This window comes from Staurois parvus, unplaced genomic scaffold, assembly GCF_062004578.1.
Source record: "Staurois parvus isolate SC_StPar_1 unplaced genomic scaffold, SC_StPar_1.0 ptg000522l, whole genome shotgun sequence".
Lineage (NCBI taxonomy): Eukaryota > Metazoa > Chordata > Amphibia > Anura > Ranidae > Staurois > Staurois parvus.
Genome location: NW_028318318.1, coordinates 2,524,853 through 2,542,037, shown reverse-complemented (window position 1 = coordinate 2,542,037; position 17,185 = coordinate 2,524,853). Strand labels below are relative to the sequence as shown.

The 17,185-nt window shown below is 42.3% G+C and overlaps 1 protein-coding gene across 3 annotated transcripts in view; it reads right to left on the bottom strand.

The window, feature by feature from the left end:
• INPP1 (inositol polyphosphate-1-phosphatase) overlaps positions 1 to 17,185 on the bottom strand; it is a 166,029-nt gene that overhangs the window by 61,574 nt on the left and 87,270 nt on the right. For all 3 annotated transcript variants that reach the window (XM_089690220.1, XM_089690221.1, XM_089690219.1), the window contains 2 exons: positions 11,369 to 11,594; positions 44 to 104 (listed from right to left, as the gene is read on the bottom strand). In XM_089690220.1, coding sequence (XP_089546346.1) covers positions 44 to 104; positions 11,369 to 11,572 — 265 coding nt within the window. In that variant the 5' untranslated portion in view covers positions 11,573 to 11,594. The remainder of the gene's footprint in view (positions 1 to 43; positions 105 to 11,368; positions 11,595 to 17,185) is intronic.

Sequence of the window (17,185 nt, the reverse complement as noted above, 5' to 3'; positions counted from 1 at the left end):
AACAATTGCAGCATAACAAGCAGAAATGTATTTTTCTACTTACCAAGTTCATTTGTAAATTCATTAGATTCTTCTCCTTTTACATTTTTTTCTAAACCTGGAAACTAAAACACTAATAGTCAGCATTGTTTAAAAGAACATGTTTTAAAACAGCCTAAACAATTTGCAAATACACACAAGATAATAGTCAGTAGAGATAAATAAAGCATATACAAATGAAGATCTCTTAAGTAGATTCCAGGCTTCTGGATGTCAGAAACACCCAGCCAGGTGACCCGACTACTATACTGGAAGGTCTTCTTTGCACTATTGGAGCACTCTGAAAAGTGACGCATGGAGGATCGCTATTCAGAGAGCCTTTGACAGGCAGAGAGGAGGTGGTACAGTATGTTGCCTCCACACCACCCCTTAAAAACCCTTACCACCACGGTTACTGGGCATTTGTGGTGCCCATTCAGGTGAATGGGCCATGTTTGGGGGGGGGGGGATTGCCCGTCAAGTATGACAGGGGGAACAGTTTTCTACACTGCAGTACATGTACACCCCTGTCCACTGCCTTTGCGGCTTAAGGGGGAGCATAGTTGGGGGCTGGTAAAAACATGGTTCAACCATGTGTTTTAACTAACCCCCAACCACAAGTGCAAAAGGGCCTTAATTACATAGTTACATAGTTAGTCTGGCTGAAAAAAGACAAAAGTCCATCCAGTTTAAACATAAAAAAAAAAAAATTATAATCCTATACCCACAGTTGATCCAGAGGAAGGCAAAAAAAACCCAGCAAAGCATGATCCAATTTGCTCCTGCAGGGGAAAAAATTCCTTCCTGATCTCCTGAGAGGCAATCGGATATTCCCTGGATCAACTTCACCTATAAATGTTAGTATCCAGTTATATTATGTGTACCTAAGAAAGAATACATGCCTTTTTTAAAGCAATCCACTGAGCTGGCCATAACCAACTGTTGGGGGAATCTATTCCACATTTTCACAGCTCTCACTGTGAAGAAACCTTTCCGTGTTTGGAGAGTAAAGTTCTTTACCTCCAGACTTAAAGAGTGCCCCCTTGTCCTCTGTGATGACCTCAGGGTGAATAGCTCTACATTATGTTCACTATATGAACCACTGATGTATTTATACATGTTGATCATATCTCCCCCCTTAATCTCCTCTTCTCAAGAGAGAATAAATTCAGTTCCTCTAATCTTTCCTCATAGCTGAGCTCCTCCATGCCTCGTATCAGTTTGGTTGTCCTTTTCTGCACTTTCTACAGTTCTCCAACGTTCTTTTTGTGAATTGGTGCCCAAAACTGAACTGCATATTCCAGATTAGATTTTACTAATGATTTATACAGGGGTAAAATTATATCTCTCTCTCTGGAGTCTATACCTCTTTTAATACAAGAGAGGGTTTTGCTCGATTTAGAAACCGCAGCTTGGCATTGCATGCCATTATTAAGCTTGTGATCTACCAGAACTCCCAGATCTTTCTCCAACATTGATTCCCCCAGTTGAACTCCCCCTAGCACGTATGATGCATGCATATTCTTAGCCCCCAAGTGCATAACCTTACATTTATCAACATTAAACCTCATTTGTCACATAGTTGCCCAATGAAACCGTGCATTGAGGTCAGCTTGTAAATTGAAGACATCCTGTAAGGACGTTATTCCACTGCACAGCTTGGTGTCATCTGCAAAGACTGAAATGGTATTTATAATCCAAGACCCTATATAGTTTATAAATATATTAAAAAGTAAGGGTCCCAACACTGAACCTTGGGGTACACCAATGACAACCCTAGACCATTCAGAGTATGAATCATTAACCATTACTCTTTGAATACGATCTTTTAGCCAGTTTTCTATCCATTTACATACTGATTTTTCCAGTCCCGTAGACTTTACCTTACACATTAGCCGTGTGTGGGGAACTGTGTCAAACGCTTTTGCAAAATCCAAGTATACCATGTCCACCGCCACCCCTCTGTCCAAGGTTTTGCTCACCTCCTCATAAAAAGAGATTTGTTTGACAACTTCTGTCTTTCATGAATTCATGCTGTCTGTTGCTTAAAATAATTTTTTCCAGCAAGAACTCATCTATCTATATGGTCTTTTAATAAACTCTCCAACTCTATATTCTCAACTATAGAAGCTAAACTAACAGGTCTATAATTATTTGGTAAAGATTTTGACCAATTTTTAAATATTGGCACCACATTGGCCTTATGCCAATCCAGTAGTACTATGCCAGTCATTAAAGAGTCCCTAAAAATTAGAAACAATGGCTTAGAAATGACCACGCTCGATTCTTTAAGGACCCGTGGGTGTATGCCATCCGGTCCAGGTGCTTTATTCACCTTTATTCTGTCTAAATATTTTTGGATCATATCAATTGTGAGCCAATGTGGATCATCTAGAGCTGTGTCAATACCATGCTTATTATGGACAAGAGCTCCCACACACTCCTTTGTATACACAAAGCTGAAGAAGGTATTTAATAAATTTCCTTCTCTTTGTCCCCAGTCACCCACTCTAGAATATTTTGTAAAGGGCCTACATACTCGGGCCAGACCTTTTTACTATTAATATATTTGAAGAATTTTTGGGGGGTGGTACTGCTATCTTTTGCAATCTGTCATTCGTTTTCAATTTTTGAGGCCTTTATTTCCTTTTTGCATATTGTTATATTCTTTGTAATGTTTAAACTATTATAGCGTTTCTTCATTTTTATATTTAATAAAAGCTCTTTTCTTATTATCTATAGCTTTTTGGGGTGTTGATTGTCAGGAAAGGGAGTATTCTGGAAATGTTAGGAAGGTTAAGATGGCAATATTTAGCCAGTTATTGGATGTGGGGCCCAAAGGAGAGGTCAGAGTCTAGGATTACACCTAGCACCCTGGCATGTGCGGAGGGACCAATGGTTGTCCTGTTGATCTCTATTCTATGGCGGTGGGGGGGGGGGGGGGAGAATCAGAGAGGAGGAAATATTACAAGCTCAGTTTAAGAAAAAATGAGTTTGAGAAAGTGGTGCGACATCCATACTGATATGTCGCACAGTAAATTTGTGATACATGAAAAGATCAAGGGAGTGAGCCAGGGAGAAAAGAGATAGATCTGGGTGTTGTTGGTGCAGGGGTGGTGTTGGAAGGCATAGTAGGTTATCAACTGACCCATGGAAGAGGTGCAGAAAGAGAATAGGAGACACCCAAGGATAGCCCAACAGAAAGAGGAAGAGCAGTGGAGGAGATGGTGTTGTATGTGCTGCTGAAAGTGCGCTGAGATAAGTAAGAGGAGAACCGAGAGAAAGCAGAGTCATGGAGGCCAAAGTAATGGAATTTATTGAGGAGGACTAGGTGGTCAACTGTGTCAAAGACAGTGGAAAGGTCTTAGAGTATGAGTATGGAGTAATGGCTGTTGGTTTTAGTAGCTAGTAGGTTGTTAGTAAGTTTTAGTAGGGCAGATTCAGTGGAATGTTGTGGACGGAGGCCAGACTGTAGGGGATCAAAAAGCTTGTTGTTGCTGAAAGTTGTTAAGACATTCAAGAAGCTTGGGGGCAAACGGGAGCAGGGAGATGGATGTAAAGTTATTCAAACAGGTGGGGTCCAGTGAGGGGTTTTTTAAGTATGGGGGTAACCAGTGCATGTTTGGGCAGAGAGTCAAAGGTTGAAGATGTGGGTTAGGGAGAAGGGGGTTGTTGTTGTGAGAAACCAGGGTCCAGGGGGACAGGTGGTGAACTTCCTCAGTGGTAACATGGTCGAAGTAGGAAAGTTTTGAGTGTGGTGTTGGACCTGGTATGTTGTTTGGAGGAGAATGCTGGACATGGGATATCTCACCACGAATTGTGCCGCTCTTGTTTTGTAAATGAATGGCAATCTCTTGGGCAGTAAGATGGTGCATGGAGGGAGTAGGGGGAGTCAAGTAAGGCATTAAGGATAGAAAAGAGTTGTCGAGGATTGGATGAGGGGATTCTAATGAGAGTGTGTAGTAGGTTTGTTTAGTAGTGTGGAAGCAAGAGTTGTATTTGAGATTTAAGAAGGAGAAGTCTTGCAGGGATATAGTTTTATGACATGCTTGCTCAAGAGCGCAGATGCGTCTCTTGAGACTTCTGGTGTCATCTGTTTTCCAGGGTTGTAGCAGGCAATGCCTGGTTCCATGTGTAGAATGATAAGCAAGTGTGTCCTGGGAGGATGACAGTAAGTTGCTGTAGACAGATCTGAAGTTGCCAAATCTGGACAGGACAGGGGTTTTGTCATAAATGCAGTCAGTAGTAGAATAAAGAAGGGAAGGGTTGAGGTGGTGAAGGTTTCTACAGGTAACTGTGTTGAGGTTGGAGGCTTGGGTGCAGGTGACAGAGAGAGTGTGAAATTGAGAAGATTGGGATTGGAGAGAAGAAAAGGGGTGTTAGAGGGGTTGCAGGGAGTGCAAAGGTGGGAGAATACAAGGTTGGCATTGGAGTGAGTGGCAGTTTGTGTCCATTGTGTTAGGTTAAAAGAGGAGGATAGGTTGAGGAGTTGAGAAGTGTTAACATTGACTGGAATGGTAAAGTCACCGAGGATGATGGCGGGTACTTCAAAAGGAGAGAAAGTAGGGAAGTCATGCAGAGGAAGTGGTGGTGTGAACCTCCTGCGCTAATAATCGTAAATTTGATGACCTACTAGGAGACGCTGCTAACATTAAATCATATACCCATGATCTGTTGATTAAAATAAATATAAAAATGTAGCACTACTCACATATTATACATGCATAAAAATACAAAACATACACACATGTGAATAAAAACTAGTGACAGACTGTGTGAAATAAAACACAATAGTGAAACAAAATAAAATAAAATACTCTCTAAAAGTGCCACAATGAAAAATAAGTAAAATGCCTGTGAAGCAATATACAACCATGCAATGTGACACGTTATTACAATATCACAAATACTTGTGTCCTACAGCTGGACTAAAAAGGTGAGGGTGAATGATAGTCCAGTAAAAACAGTGATAGGTCTATATCACTGCAAACTCAATATTAAATGCATGAACATGAAAAAAAACTGGTGCATATGAATACAATACTAAATAAACTCACCAAATGCTTACTGGTGCCACAAAATATAACAGAGGATGTGTACCACCATTAAGGTACATAATATATATAAAAATCTCAATAAGTGCAATAAATATAAATACATAAAACAGAAAAATAAGTGACCAATAATCTGATCCAATTTGTGCGTGGTTTGCACATTATTTGCACAAACTAAAACGTCTGATCTGTGCTCCAAAGTCCAATACAGTGTGGATAATACCACTTAATCCAATTCAAAATGACACTTGTGCTGATGTAAGTGACTGTGGGTAACTGCTGGCAAAGAAAATCCAACCAACGGCTAGATTAGCCTCTCTCCTCAAAACTTCGACCCGTACGGGTCAAAGCGTTAATGTGGGATCACACCCTCAGATAATTCAAGCATGCAGCCTCTCCACTGGTCTACTCTCACCGCAAACAGATCTCCCTTTCAGAGGGTTGGCACTCAGGTAGTGGCTCCTCTCCAGATAAGGTGGGGGTAAGTTCCAATATCTCATTTAGAAAACAAAAAACACAGCTTCCCATAGTGTAATATGTTTATTCAAAAAGATCGAACAAAATATAATAAAATGTGCACTCACATAGATCTTCAGCATAAAACAGCCTTAAACCTTAAATATCATGTGACTTCCTCAGGGCTAGCACTCATAGTAACGGACCTCCCTTAAATACAAGGTGTAATGTGAAATGCTCCACCAAAGGTGGATCCTCCGCTCTCCGATGGTAACACCCTCGTCTCCTGTGGCCATATTAATGAAGACCACAGGGAGCCTCTACACCAGGGGTCCTCAAACTACGGCCCGCGGGCCATATGCGGCCCGCCGAGGCCATTTATCCGGCCCGCCGGCAGGGGCGGGACAGGAAGGGACACTAAGTACAGGGGCGGGCAGGGGGCTGCTGTACCTTACCTGGCTCCGGTCCCAGTCCCACGACGATCCAGTCCAGGAAGCGCTGCTCCTTCATTCACTCTGGCCACTCCCTCACTCCTGCCACTCGGCTCCGCCTCCTCAACGGTGATTCGGTGCCAGAACTGTAGCTCAGGAAAGGCACACAGGCGGCCAATCACCTGCGAGGAGGCGGAGCCGAACGGCCCCGTGAACATCGAGTGAGAGAGAGGCCGGAGTGAAGGACAGCTGACAGGTAAGTGTGCCATGCTGATGGTGTTGCTGCAACCAGGTATGCTGGCTGCAGTAGCACCTAGGCTGGAGCAGGGGTCAGCAAGTTACATGTCATTGTTGTCAGTGGGAGGAATAGTGCCCCATCATTGGTGTCACTGATACTAATGATGGGGCATTATTCCTCCCACTGACACAAATGATGGGGCACTATTCCTCCCCCCACTGACACCAATGATGGGACACTATTCCTCCCACTGACACCAATGTTGGGACACTATCCCCTTCCCCCACTGACACCAATGACGGGGCACTATTCCCCACCCCCTCCACACTGACACCAACGATGGGGCACTATTCCTCCCCCCACTGACACCAATAATGGGGCACTATTCCTCCCCCCACTGACACTAATGATGGGGCACTATTCCTCGAACTGACACCAATGATGGGGTACTAGTCCTCCCACTGACAACAATGATGGGGCACGTTTCTTCCCACTGACACTAATGATGGGGCACTATTCCTCCCACTGACATGAATGATGGGGCACGATTCATCCCACTGACACAAATGATGGGGCACTATTCCTCCCACTCACCAATGATGGGGCACTATTCCTCCCACTGACACTAATGATGGGGCACGATTCTTCCCACTGACACCAATGATGTGGCACGATTCCTCCGACTGACACCAATGATGGGGCACTAATCCTTCCACTGCCACCAATGATGGGGCACTATTTCGCTCCATAAGACACACTTGGGGGGGAAATGTCTGTGCGTCTTATGAAGCGGTCGGCCCAGTATTCCCACTGCCGTTGTATGTCCGCAGTCTCTGGTCATCTCCTGTACTGTGTCCGCATTTGTTCATAGTTTTTTTTTTTTTTTAAAACTATAGTCCGGCCCTCCAACGGTCTGAGGGACAGTGAACTGGCCCCCTGTTTAAAAAGTTTGAGGACCCCTGCTCTACACTAACCGGCTATCTCTTATCTTGCCACGGAAACACATACATAACAGGGCCATATATTTAGAAGCCAAAATCGGAAACATCACTTACATATATGTATATAGATAAGTGGATATTTGAGGTGAGAGGCTAATCTAGCCGTCGGTTTGAATTTTATTTGCCAGCAGTTACCCACAGTCACTTACATTAGCACGAGTGTCGTTTTGAATTGGATTAAGTGGTATTATCCACACTATATTGGACTTTGGAGCACAGATCAGACGTTTTAGTTTGATCCAATTTGTGTGTGGCTTGCACAATATTTGCACAGATTATTGGTCACTTATTTTTCTGTTTTATGTATTTATATTTATTGCACTTATTGAGATTTTTATATATATATTGTACCTTATTGATGGTACACATCCTCTGTTATATTTTGTGGCACTAGTAGGCATATGGTGAGTTTATTTAGTATTGCATTCATATGCACCAGTTTTTTGCATGTTCATGCATTTAATATTGAGTTTGCAGTGGTATAGACCTATCCCTGTTTTTACTGGACTATCATTCACCATCACCTTTTAGTCCAGCTGTAGGACACAATTATTTGTGGTATTGTATTAACGTGTCACATTGCATGGTTGTGTATTGCTTCACAGGCATTTTACTTATTTTTTCATTGTGGCACTTTTAGAGAGTATTTTATTTTAGTTTGTTTCACTATTGTGTTTTATTTCACACAGTCTGTCACTAGTTTTTATTCACATGTGTGTATATGTTTTGTATTTTTATGCATGTATGATATGTAAATAGCGCAACATTTTTATATTTATTTTAGTCATGCAGAGGAGTCATGGAGAAAGCATAACACTGGGCCAGGAGGCTGGTAAATGATAAAAATCCTCAGACAAACTGTAGCCAAAAGATGAATACAGAGCACTTCAAAAGAGCAGAGGGACAGAGAGGTAGGTGTAGGAAGAACTTGTGTAGCACTCTCCTAGACAGGTGCTAGGTTTAGATAGATTTAGTATGTGTTTAATAGGTGAATTTAGTTGCCACACTGTAGTTAGTATGGTTGTGACTATTAGGTAAAAGTATAGTTTGCACACTGTAATCTGTGCTGCTGTGTTCAGCTAGTTAGATCTGCTCAGTGTGTTCAGCTGCTGCCAGCCTGATAGCTCCCTCTGTATCCAGAAAGCTTGAGAGGTTTTTGGATGAAGTCATGCAAAGGAGCCCAGTGTTTCAGAGAAAAGTAGAGTCAGTTACCAACAATGACAGGAAGGCAGATGAGGGCTGTAGTCATGTGCAGTGTCTTAGTGTTGCAGGGATGAGTGCAGTCAGTTACCTGAAGGAGCAGAGCAGAGAAGATACACTATATTGCCACAAAAATTGGGACACCCCTCCAAATCATTGGATTCAGGTGTTTCAATCACCTCCATGGCACCAGGTGTATAAATTCAAGCACCTAGACATGCAGACTGCTTCTACAAAGATTTGTGAAAGAATGGGTCGCTCTCAGAAGCTCAGCAAATTCAAGTGTGGTACCGTGATAGATTGCCACCTGTGCAATAAGTCCATCTGTGACATTTCATTGCTGCTAAATATTTCACGGTCAACTGTTAGTGGTATTGTAACAAAGTGGAAGCAACTGGGAACAACAGCAACTCAGCCACGAAATGGTAGGCCGCATAAAATGACAGAGCGGGGTCAGCGCATGCTGAAGCACACAGTGCGCAGAAATCGCAAACAGTCTGCAGAGTCAATAGCTAAAGACCTCCAAACTTCAGATTAGCAGAACAACAGTGCGTACAGAGCTTCATGGAATGGGTTTCCATGGCTGGGCAGCTGCATCCAAGCCTTACATCTCCAAGTGCAATGTGAAGCGGCAGATACAGTGGTGTAAAGCACACCGCCACTGGCCTCTAGAGCAATGGAGATGTGTTCTCTGGAGTGACAAATCACTTCTCTGTCTGGCAATCTGATGGACGTATCTGGGTTTGGCAGTTGCCAGGAGAACGGTATTTGCCTGACTGCACTGTGCCAAGTGTAAAGTTTGGTGGAGGAGGGATTATGGTGTGGGGTTGTTTTTCAGGGGTTGGGCTTGGCCCCTTAGTTCCAGTGAAGGGAGCTCCTAAGTCGTCAGCATACCAAGACATTTTGGACAATTTCATGCTCCCAACTTTGTGGAAACAGTTTGGGGATGGCCCCTTCCTGTTCCAATATGACTGCGCACCAGTGCACAAAACAAGGTCCATAAAGACAAGGATGAGCAAGTTTGGGATGGAGGAACTTGACTAGCCTGCACAAAGTCCTGACCTCCACCCCAGAACACCTTTGGGATGAATTAGAGTGGAGACTGCGAGACAGGCCTTCTCATCCGACATCAGTGCCTGACCTCACAAATGCACTTCTGGAAAAATGGGCAAACATTCCCATAGACACACTGCTAAACCTTGTGGACAGCCTTCCCAGAAGAAGCTGTCATAGCTTCAAAGGGTGGGCCAACTCAATATTGAACCCTACGGACTAAGACTGGGATGCCATTAAAGTTCAGGTGTGTGTAAAGGCAGGCGTCCCAATACTTTTGGCAATATAGTATATGATGAGAGGATGATGAGATGTTCCCGTATTAAGTGCCAAGCACTTATGCCCCTTACTTGCTGCCTCTGAGTAGAGCAGCTGTAAAATGAAAAAAAGAAAAAAAACACCATCCTAGTTCCACTATCAAGATGGTCCTCTTCAAACAAAAACAAGATGTGGCAAGTCAATGGGGTAAGCAGGTGCCTACAAATGGTGCTTCTGTTAGTCAGGGATTATAGGCTGCCCAAGTGGGGATGGGATAATGTGGGTTCTGCATTCATCCTTGGATTTTCTGGGCTCTGCCCACCGCCCTGTGCTGCATATAAATAGGGGGAACGCTGGGCTCAGGAGAGTTTGGGGAGATCACATGGGAAGAGAGAGAAGGACCCACTTCACAAGATGTAATCAGGAGCAACTTGCAAGAACCTTTCAAGGAAACCTACCTTCCAAGGACTAAATTAAACTTCTGACCAGAAAGGTACACCATGCAGCCTGGGATTATCTAGGTAGAGTTGAACTAATGTGTTGTATAGACTGTAATGTAGCATTATCACAAGTAAAGTTGTTAACCATTCAAGTGCTTAGTATGTGAAGTTTCTAAAGGGGGTGCATGGTGGTAAAAGAACAGGGCCTGAGAGCACATACGGGGTGAAGAGAAAAGGAACAGAATGCCATCACAAAGTTTACTAAACAGAGACGTTGGTGAAAGTGATAACCGTGCTACAGGTAACCATGAACTGGTGGGAAGGAATTAGCAGCCAGACAGAGGAGAATAGTATCAGGCATAGGTGACGGGTCTTCTGGTAGTGAGGAAGTTGGTGTTTAGACACCCTCCCTAGTGGTCAGCTCCCCAAAGCATTTGGGACCAACAGTGCAGTATGGAGAACCCATGTACCTAGCCATGGGTACGGGAGAGCAAACGGTTGCATGAGTGCACGCGTGAGGTCCACACCTAGTGCATGGAGGGACCCGATTCTGTCACATGGAGTGAGGTGGCAAAGTAATGCTGGACTGGTGGAATGGGGCACAAGCTCAGCGCTGCCCCCCCCTAAATGCTACATTCTGGAAAATTAGCTGTGCAGCGATATGGGATGAGGTGTCTTACAGAAGAAGGTTACAGGTGGCTATACAGCTGCACAAGGTGTGCAGCTCCCTTCTAAGCCAGGATTCTGCCTTAATGTTGAAGCCAAATGACAGTGTCTCTGTCTGGTCCTGGAAATTACTGCGCACATGCAAGAAAGAGGTACTCCCGTATGCAGGCTGAGTAGGCCCTGCCCACATATAGGCAATACTGAATTAGTAATTTGCATCCTGCTTGCCTTTTTGGATACAGCTTCCACAGTTCAGGTCCTCTTGACATTTGTATTAAAATTTACAAGACTTTTTCTTCTTGTTTTCCACTCAACCCCACTAGAGATATAACAGTATTTTACAGAAGCTGGTGTACAGCTGCTGTAAAACACGAAGAGAAACCAGGAAGGTAAGCAAAGTCCTATACAGATTAGTGGTGCTACCTGGAGCTATTGTTGAGTAGAATGTTCATGCTGGAAGTACTTAGGCTCTCTAGCCTCGTGGTGCTCCTAACAGTTAGACAAAAAATGTATTATTAATTCCTAGAAAAGCGTATTATTGGCTGTCCCTTACCTTTTTTCCAAGATCATATTTTATTACTTCCTGGACCAATACATCAGCAAGAGTTTTAAAATCTGTGAGAAACTTTTTATTCTTTTCATCTTCTTTTTTTTCTTCAATCAATAGCTGAAAAAGGGTATCCTCTTCACGGCAGGCACGAGCGATACATGCAGCTTTCTCAGAAGCAAGTAACAATTCATGAAGGATTTCAGACATTTTGGGATCGTCTTGTGACTTGCTAGAAATAAAAAAACAAAGCTTAAAACAGAACAGAACATGCAAAATTTACCTGGTTTTCACCTAACTCAGACTGAAAGTGTTGCCAAACTTTAAACGGCACACTTCAACTGTACAAGCGTTGCACTACAATATCATGACTGTGGAAGCACAACATTTCCTCTAACACTAACTCTTGTTACAAAAGTAGGCTGGCTATTAGCCAAGCCAAGATCTGGCAAAATATCAAGCAGTCTCTGGCTGCCATAACCTACTACTAGGAACAGGAAACTCCATAATAGTGTTCTATAATTCAGTCTCTCTTTGCTAATCTGCTATACTCAAATGCATCACTTTTAAAAATTAAAACTATAAATAAAGGAAAAATGTGTGTGGGATTTAAACTACTGTCAGATTTTTATTCCTTTCTGTGTCCCCATCAGATCCATTATCTCTCTGTGACTGACAGTAGGCAGTAGAGGGATTCTATAGATAACAGTAGGCTGTTTATTGTATACAAATCCATCCACTGCCTGCTGTCAAACACAAGGGGAGCAGATTGGATGGGAAACTAGTGTCTCAGCCTCCCCATCTGTCTCTACCCATTCAGCTACAAAACTTCTGGGCACCAGCTGCAGCAGCAGGGAGGTAGATCAACTGTACGGGAGAATGGAGTGTCCATATGGACACTCAGGTCTTCATGCTACTCTGCACACAGTGCCTGCAACAAATTTGTGTACCCATGTAGTGCTTACCCCTAGAAGGGCCACTGAGAATGTACCTAGGTCTCCCACAATAGTACAGAGGCTGCAATTCACACAAGCACAGTCTCATGCACACACTGACAACTCAGACAAAGTCTAGAGGATGTCATTTTAGTATTTATTTCTGAAGAGCTTAACAGGAGACAGGTTTAGGGTCACAGGATACGACAAATGATCAGTAGCAACAATAGGACGACAAACTGAGGACAAAAGTGATAATGGGGAATTTTAACTACTCCATAATTGACTGGAGTGATGGCACTGCAGGAACAGTTAAAGTGCAAAAATGTATAAGCCTATTACAAGACAATTTTATGGGACAGTTCATAGAGCTCCCAACTAGGAATGATGCTCTGCTGGACCTGGTAATCTCAAACCATGCTGAGCTTATCACTAATGGTCATATAAAAGAAAATCCGGGTAGCAGTGACCATAACATGATTTCATGTAATGTTAGCTGTAAACAACAAGCAAATACTGGAACTAGATAAGGGCCCACTTAACTTTAGGAGAGCAAATTTTCCAAGGATGAAGGATGCTGTCCAAAACCTAGACTGGGAGGGAATATTGGCATTGATGAACATAGAACAGAAATAGGAATTCTTCAAAACCACTATATGCGAACACACTGTGAAATATTTTCCCATGGGCAATAAGTTTAAAAGGCTAAAAATAAAACCATATGTGGCTCACGGTCAAAGTTAAAAAAAAAAAAAAAAAAAAAAAAAAAGCTAAAAATAAGGAGTAGAGCTTTTAAAAAAAATAAAGAAACATTATAATCATTTAATTGTTACAAGGAATATAACAGAATATGTAAAAAGAAATCAAGGCCACAAAAATCCAGAACGAATGACAGATTGTAAAAGAGAGTAAGACAATCACAAACTCTTCAAATATATTACTAGTAAAAAAGGTCAGGTCTTAGCAAGTAGGTCCTTTACAAGATAATCTGGAGTGGGTGACTGGGAATAAAGAGAAAGCAAATGTATTGAATACCTTCTTCAGCTCTGTGTATACAAAAGGAGCATGGGGGAGCTCAAGTCCATAATGGTGCAGAAATATTTAGACAGAATAAAAAGGTGAATAAAATACATGGACAGGCTGGCATACACCCACATGTCCTAAAAGAATTACGCTCTCTCATTTCAAAGCAATTGTTTCTAATTTTTAGGATATCTTTAATGACTGGCATAGTTCCTCTGGATTGGTGTAAGGCCAACATGGTGCTTATATTTAAAAAAGGGGTCAAGGTCTTTACCAAGTATTTATAGACCAGTTAGTTTAACTACTATAGTTTGGAAGATACTAGAGAATTTAATAAAAAAATCACTTGAATTTGTGCTAGAAAAAACATTTTAAGTAAAAGTCTGTATAGATTCATGAAAGACAGAAGTTGTCAGACAAATCTGATTTCTTTTTATCAGGACGTAAGCAAAATCTTGGACAGAGGGGGTGGCTGTGGACGTGGTATACTTGGATTTTGCAAAAGCGTTTGACACAGTTCCCCACACATGGCTAATGTGTAAGGTAATGTCTACAGGCTTGGAAAAATCAGTTTGTAAATGGACAGAAAACTGGCTAAAAAATCGTATTCAGAGAGTAGTGGTTAATGATTCATACTCTGAATGGTCTACAGTTATTAATGGTGTACCCCAAGGTTCAGTGTTGGAACCCTTACTTTTTAATATATTTATAAATGATATAAGGTCTGGGATTAAAAATACAATTTCAGTCTTTGCAGAGGACACCAAGCTATGCAGTGCAATAAAGTCCTTAAAGGATATCTCCAACTTACAAGCCAACCTCAATGCACGGTTTCATTGGGCAATTGTGTGGCAAATGAGGTTTAATGTTGATAAATGTAAAGTTATGCACTTGGGGGCTAAAAATATGCATGCATCATACATACTAGGGGGAGTACAACTGTGGGAAATCAATGGTGGAGAAGGATCTGGGTGTTCTGGTAGATCGCAAGCTTAATTATGGCATGCAATGCCAAGCTGCAGTTTCCAAAGCAAGCAAAATCCTCTCTTGTATTAAAAGATGTTGGACAGAGAGAGAGATATAATTTTGCCCCTGTACAAATCATTAGTAAGACCTCACCTGGAATATGCAGTTCAGTTTTGGGCACCTGTTCACAAAAAGCATATTGGGGGACTGGAAAGTGCAAAGAAGAGCAACCAAACTGATTAGAGCCATGGAGGAGCTCAGCTATGAAGAACAATTAGCTGAACTGAATTTATTCTCTTGATAAGAGGAGATTAAGGGGGAATAAGAGCAACATGTATAAATACAAAAGTGGTCCATATTGTGAAATCACTATGAATTGGAATAGTTCATCAATTCAATGCTTCATAGATGAAATGGTGATAAAGGGTGACAGCCTATATATGGCGAAAAGACAGTATTCGTGACACTGGTGGTAAGTTTGAGAATAGGTTGCACTAATCAGATAGCGCTATATTAAGCGCATATGAGTGATGAAATCATCTGGATATGGACATCTGGACCCGGGTTTTCTGACGAACAGCGACAGGAATCACAGCATGTCAGCCAGGCTTCTGAATGACCGAATTCTGATCGAGGACCACCAGAGGGAGCCTGCAACCAGGATGTCATCAAACTTTCTTTAAAACCAGGTATCCAGAAGTATGTAGTATGCTCAAAAACCACCAGAGGGAGACTGTGCCTTGAAATGCATCCGACGATTCCCTTAGAGAGAACAGGCTCAAGGGAAAAGAGCCCAAGCGCTTAATCTCCAAATACAGAAAGGCTTCTTCACAGTAAGAGCTATGAAAATGTGTAATAAAACTACTTCAAGAGCTGGTTCTGGCCAGCTCAGTAGACCATTTTAAAAAAGACCTGGATTATTTCCCAAATGCACATAATATAACTGGATAGGAAGAAGAATTCAAACTTGGCACTTCAGCGCACAGAAAAAAGTAGAGGCACTCACTGCATAAACCAAATATCCCATAGTCTTTTTGTAAAGCAGACTGGGAAGAAGTGGCGGTGTGGCCCTTCTCAGATCGGGGAAATCCAACACTATATAGAACACAAAAACAGACAGGACGGAAACGTCTAGTGCATTATCTTTAATACTTTATTAAAGTTATTGTCATTTTGTCTCCACTTTTTTTTTTTCTCATGATATACAGTGAAGGAAATAAGTATTTGATCCCCTGCTGATTTTGAATGTTTGCCCACCCACAAAGAAATGATCAGTCTAAAAATCGAATGGTAGGTGTATTGTAACACTGAGAGACAGAATAGCAACAAAGAATTCAAAAGAAATGTATGTCTAACAAATTATGCACCGATTTGCATGTTCATGAGGGAAATATGTATTTGATCCCCTTCACAAAACATAACTTAGTACTTGGTGGAAAATCCCTTGTTGGCAATCACAAAGGTCAGACGTTTCCTGTAGTTGGCCACCAGACTTGCACACATTTAAGGAGGGATTTTGGCCCACTCCTCTGGGTAGATCCTCTCCAAATCATTAGGGTTTGGTGGTTTACGTTTGGCCACTCGAATGTTCAGCTCTCTCCACAGATTTTCAATCGGTTTAAGGCTTGGAGACTGGCTAGGCCACTCCAGGACCTTAATGTGCTTCTTCTTGAGCCACTCCTTTGTGGCCTTGGTCATGTGTTTTGGGTCATTGTCATGCTGAAACACCCATCCATGACCCATTTTCAATGCCCTGGCTGAGGGAAGAAGGTTCTCACCCAAGTTTTGATGGTACATTGCCCCGTCCATCGTCCCTTTGATGCGGTGCAGTTATCCTGTCCCCATTAGCAGAAAAACACCCCCAAAGCAGAATGTTTCCACCACCATGTTTGACAGTTGGGATGGTGTTCTTGGGGTCATAGGCAGCATTCCTCCTCCTCCAAACACTACGAGTTGAGGCCAAAGAGCTCGATTTTGGTCTCATCTGACCACAACACTTTCAACCAGTCCTCCTCTGCATCATTCAGATGTTCAGTGGCAAACTTCAGATGGGCCTGGACATGTGCTTTCTTGAGCAAAGGGACCTTGCAGGCACTGCAGGATTTCAATCCTTGTCGGTGTAGTGTGTTGCCAATTGTTTTCTTGGTGACTGTGGTCCTAGCTGCCTGGAGATCATTGACAAGATCCTCACATGTAGTTCTGGGATGATTCCTCACTGTTCTCATGATCATAGACACTCAACAAAGTGAGATCTTGCATGGTGCACCAGACCTAGGGAGACTGACAGTTGTTTTGTGTTTCTTCCATTTGCGAATGATTGCACCAACTGTTGTTACCTTCTCACCAAGCTGCTTGGCGATAGTTTGGTAGCCCAGACCACGAGCCTTGTGTTGGTCTACAATCCTGTCCCTGACATCCTTGGACAGCGCTTTGGTCTTTGCCATGGTGGAGAGTTTGTAATCTGATTGTTTAAGTGCTCCTGTGGACAGATGTCTTTTATGACAGGTAACAAAATGAGATTAGCAGCACTCCCTTTAAGAGACTGCTTCTAAACTCAGCTGGTTTCCTGTAAGAAAGACACCTGGTAGCCAGAAATCCTGCTGAATTATAGGGTATCAAATATTTATTTCCCTCATGAACATGCAAATCCATGCATAATTTGTTAGACATGCATGTCTTTTGAATTTTTTGTTGCTATTCCATCTCTCAGTGTTACACTACACCTACCAATCAACCTTCAAATTTTGGAATGATCATTTCTTTGTGAGTGGGCAAACTTTAAAAATCAGCAGAGGATTAAATACTTATTTCCTTCACCGTATGTCAATGCAGACAAGAGATTAATGTACAGTGGATATATAAAGTCTACACAACCCTGTTAAAATGTCAGGTTTCTGTG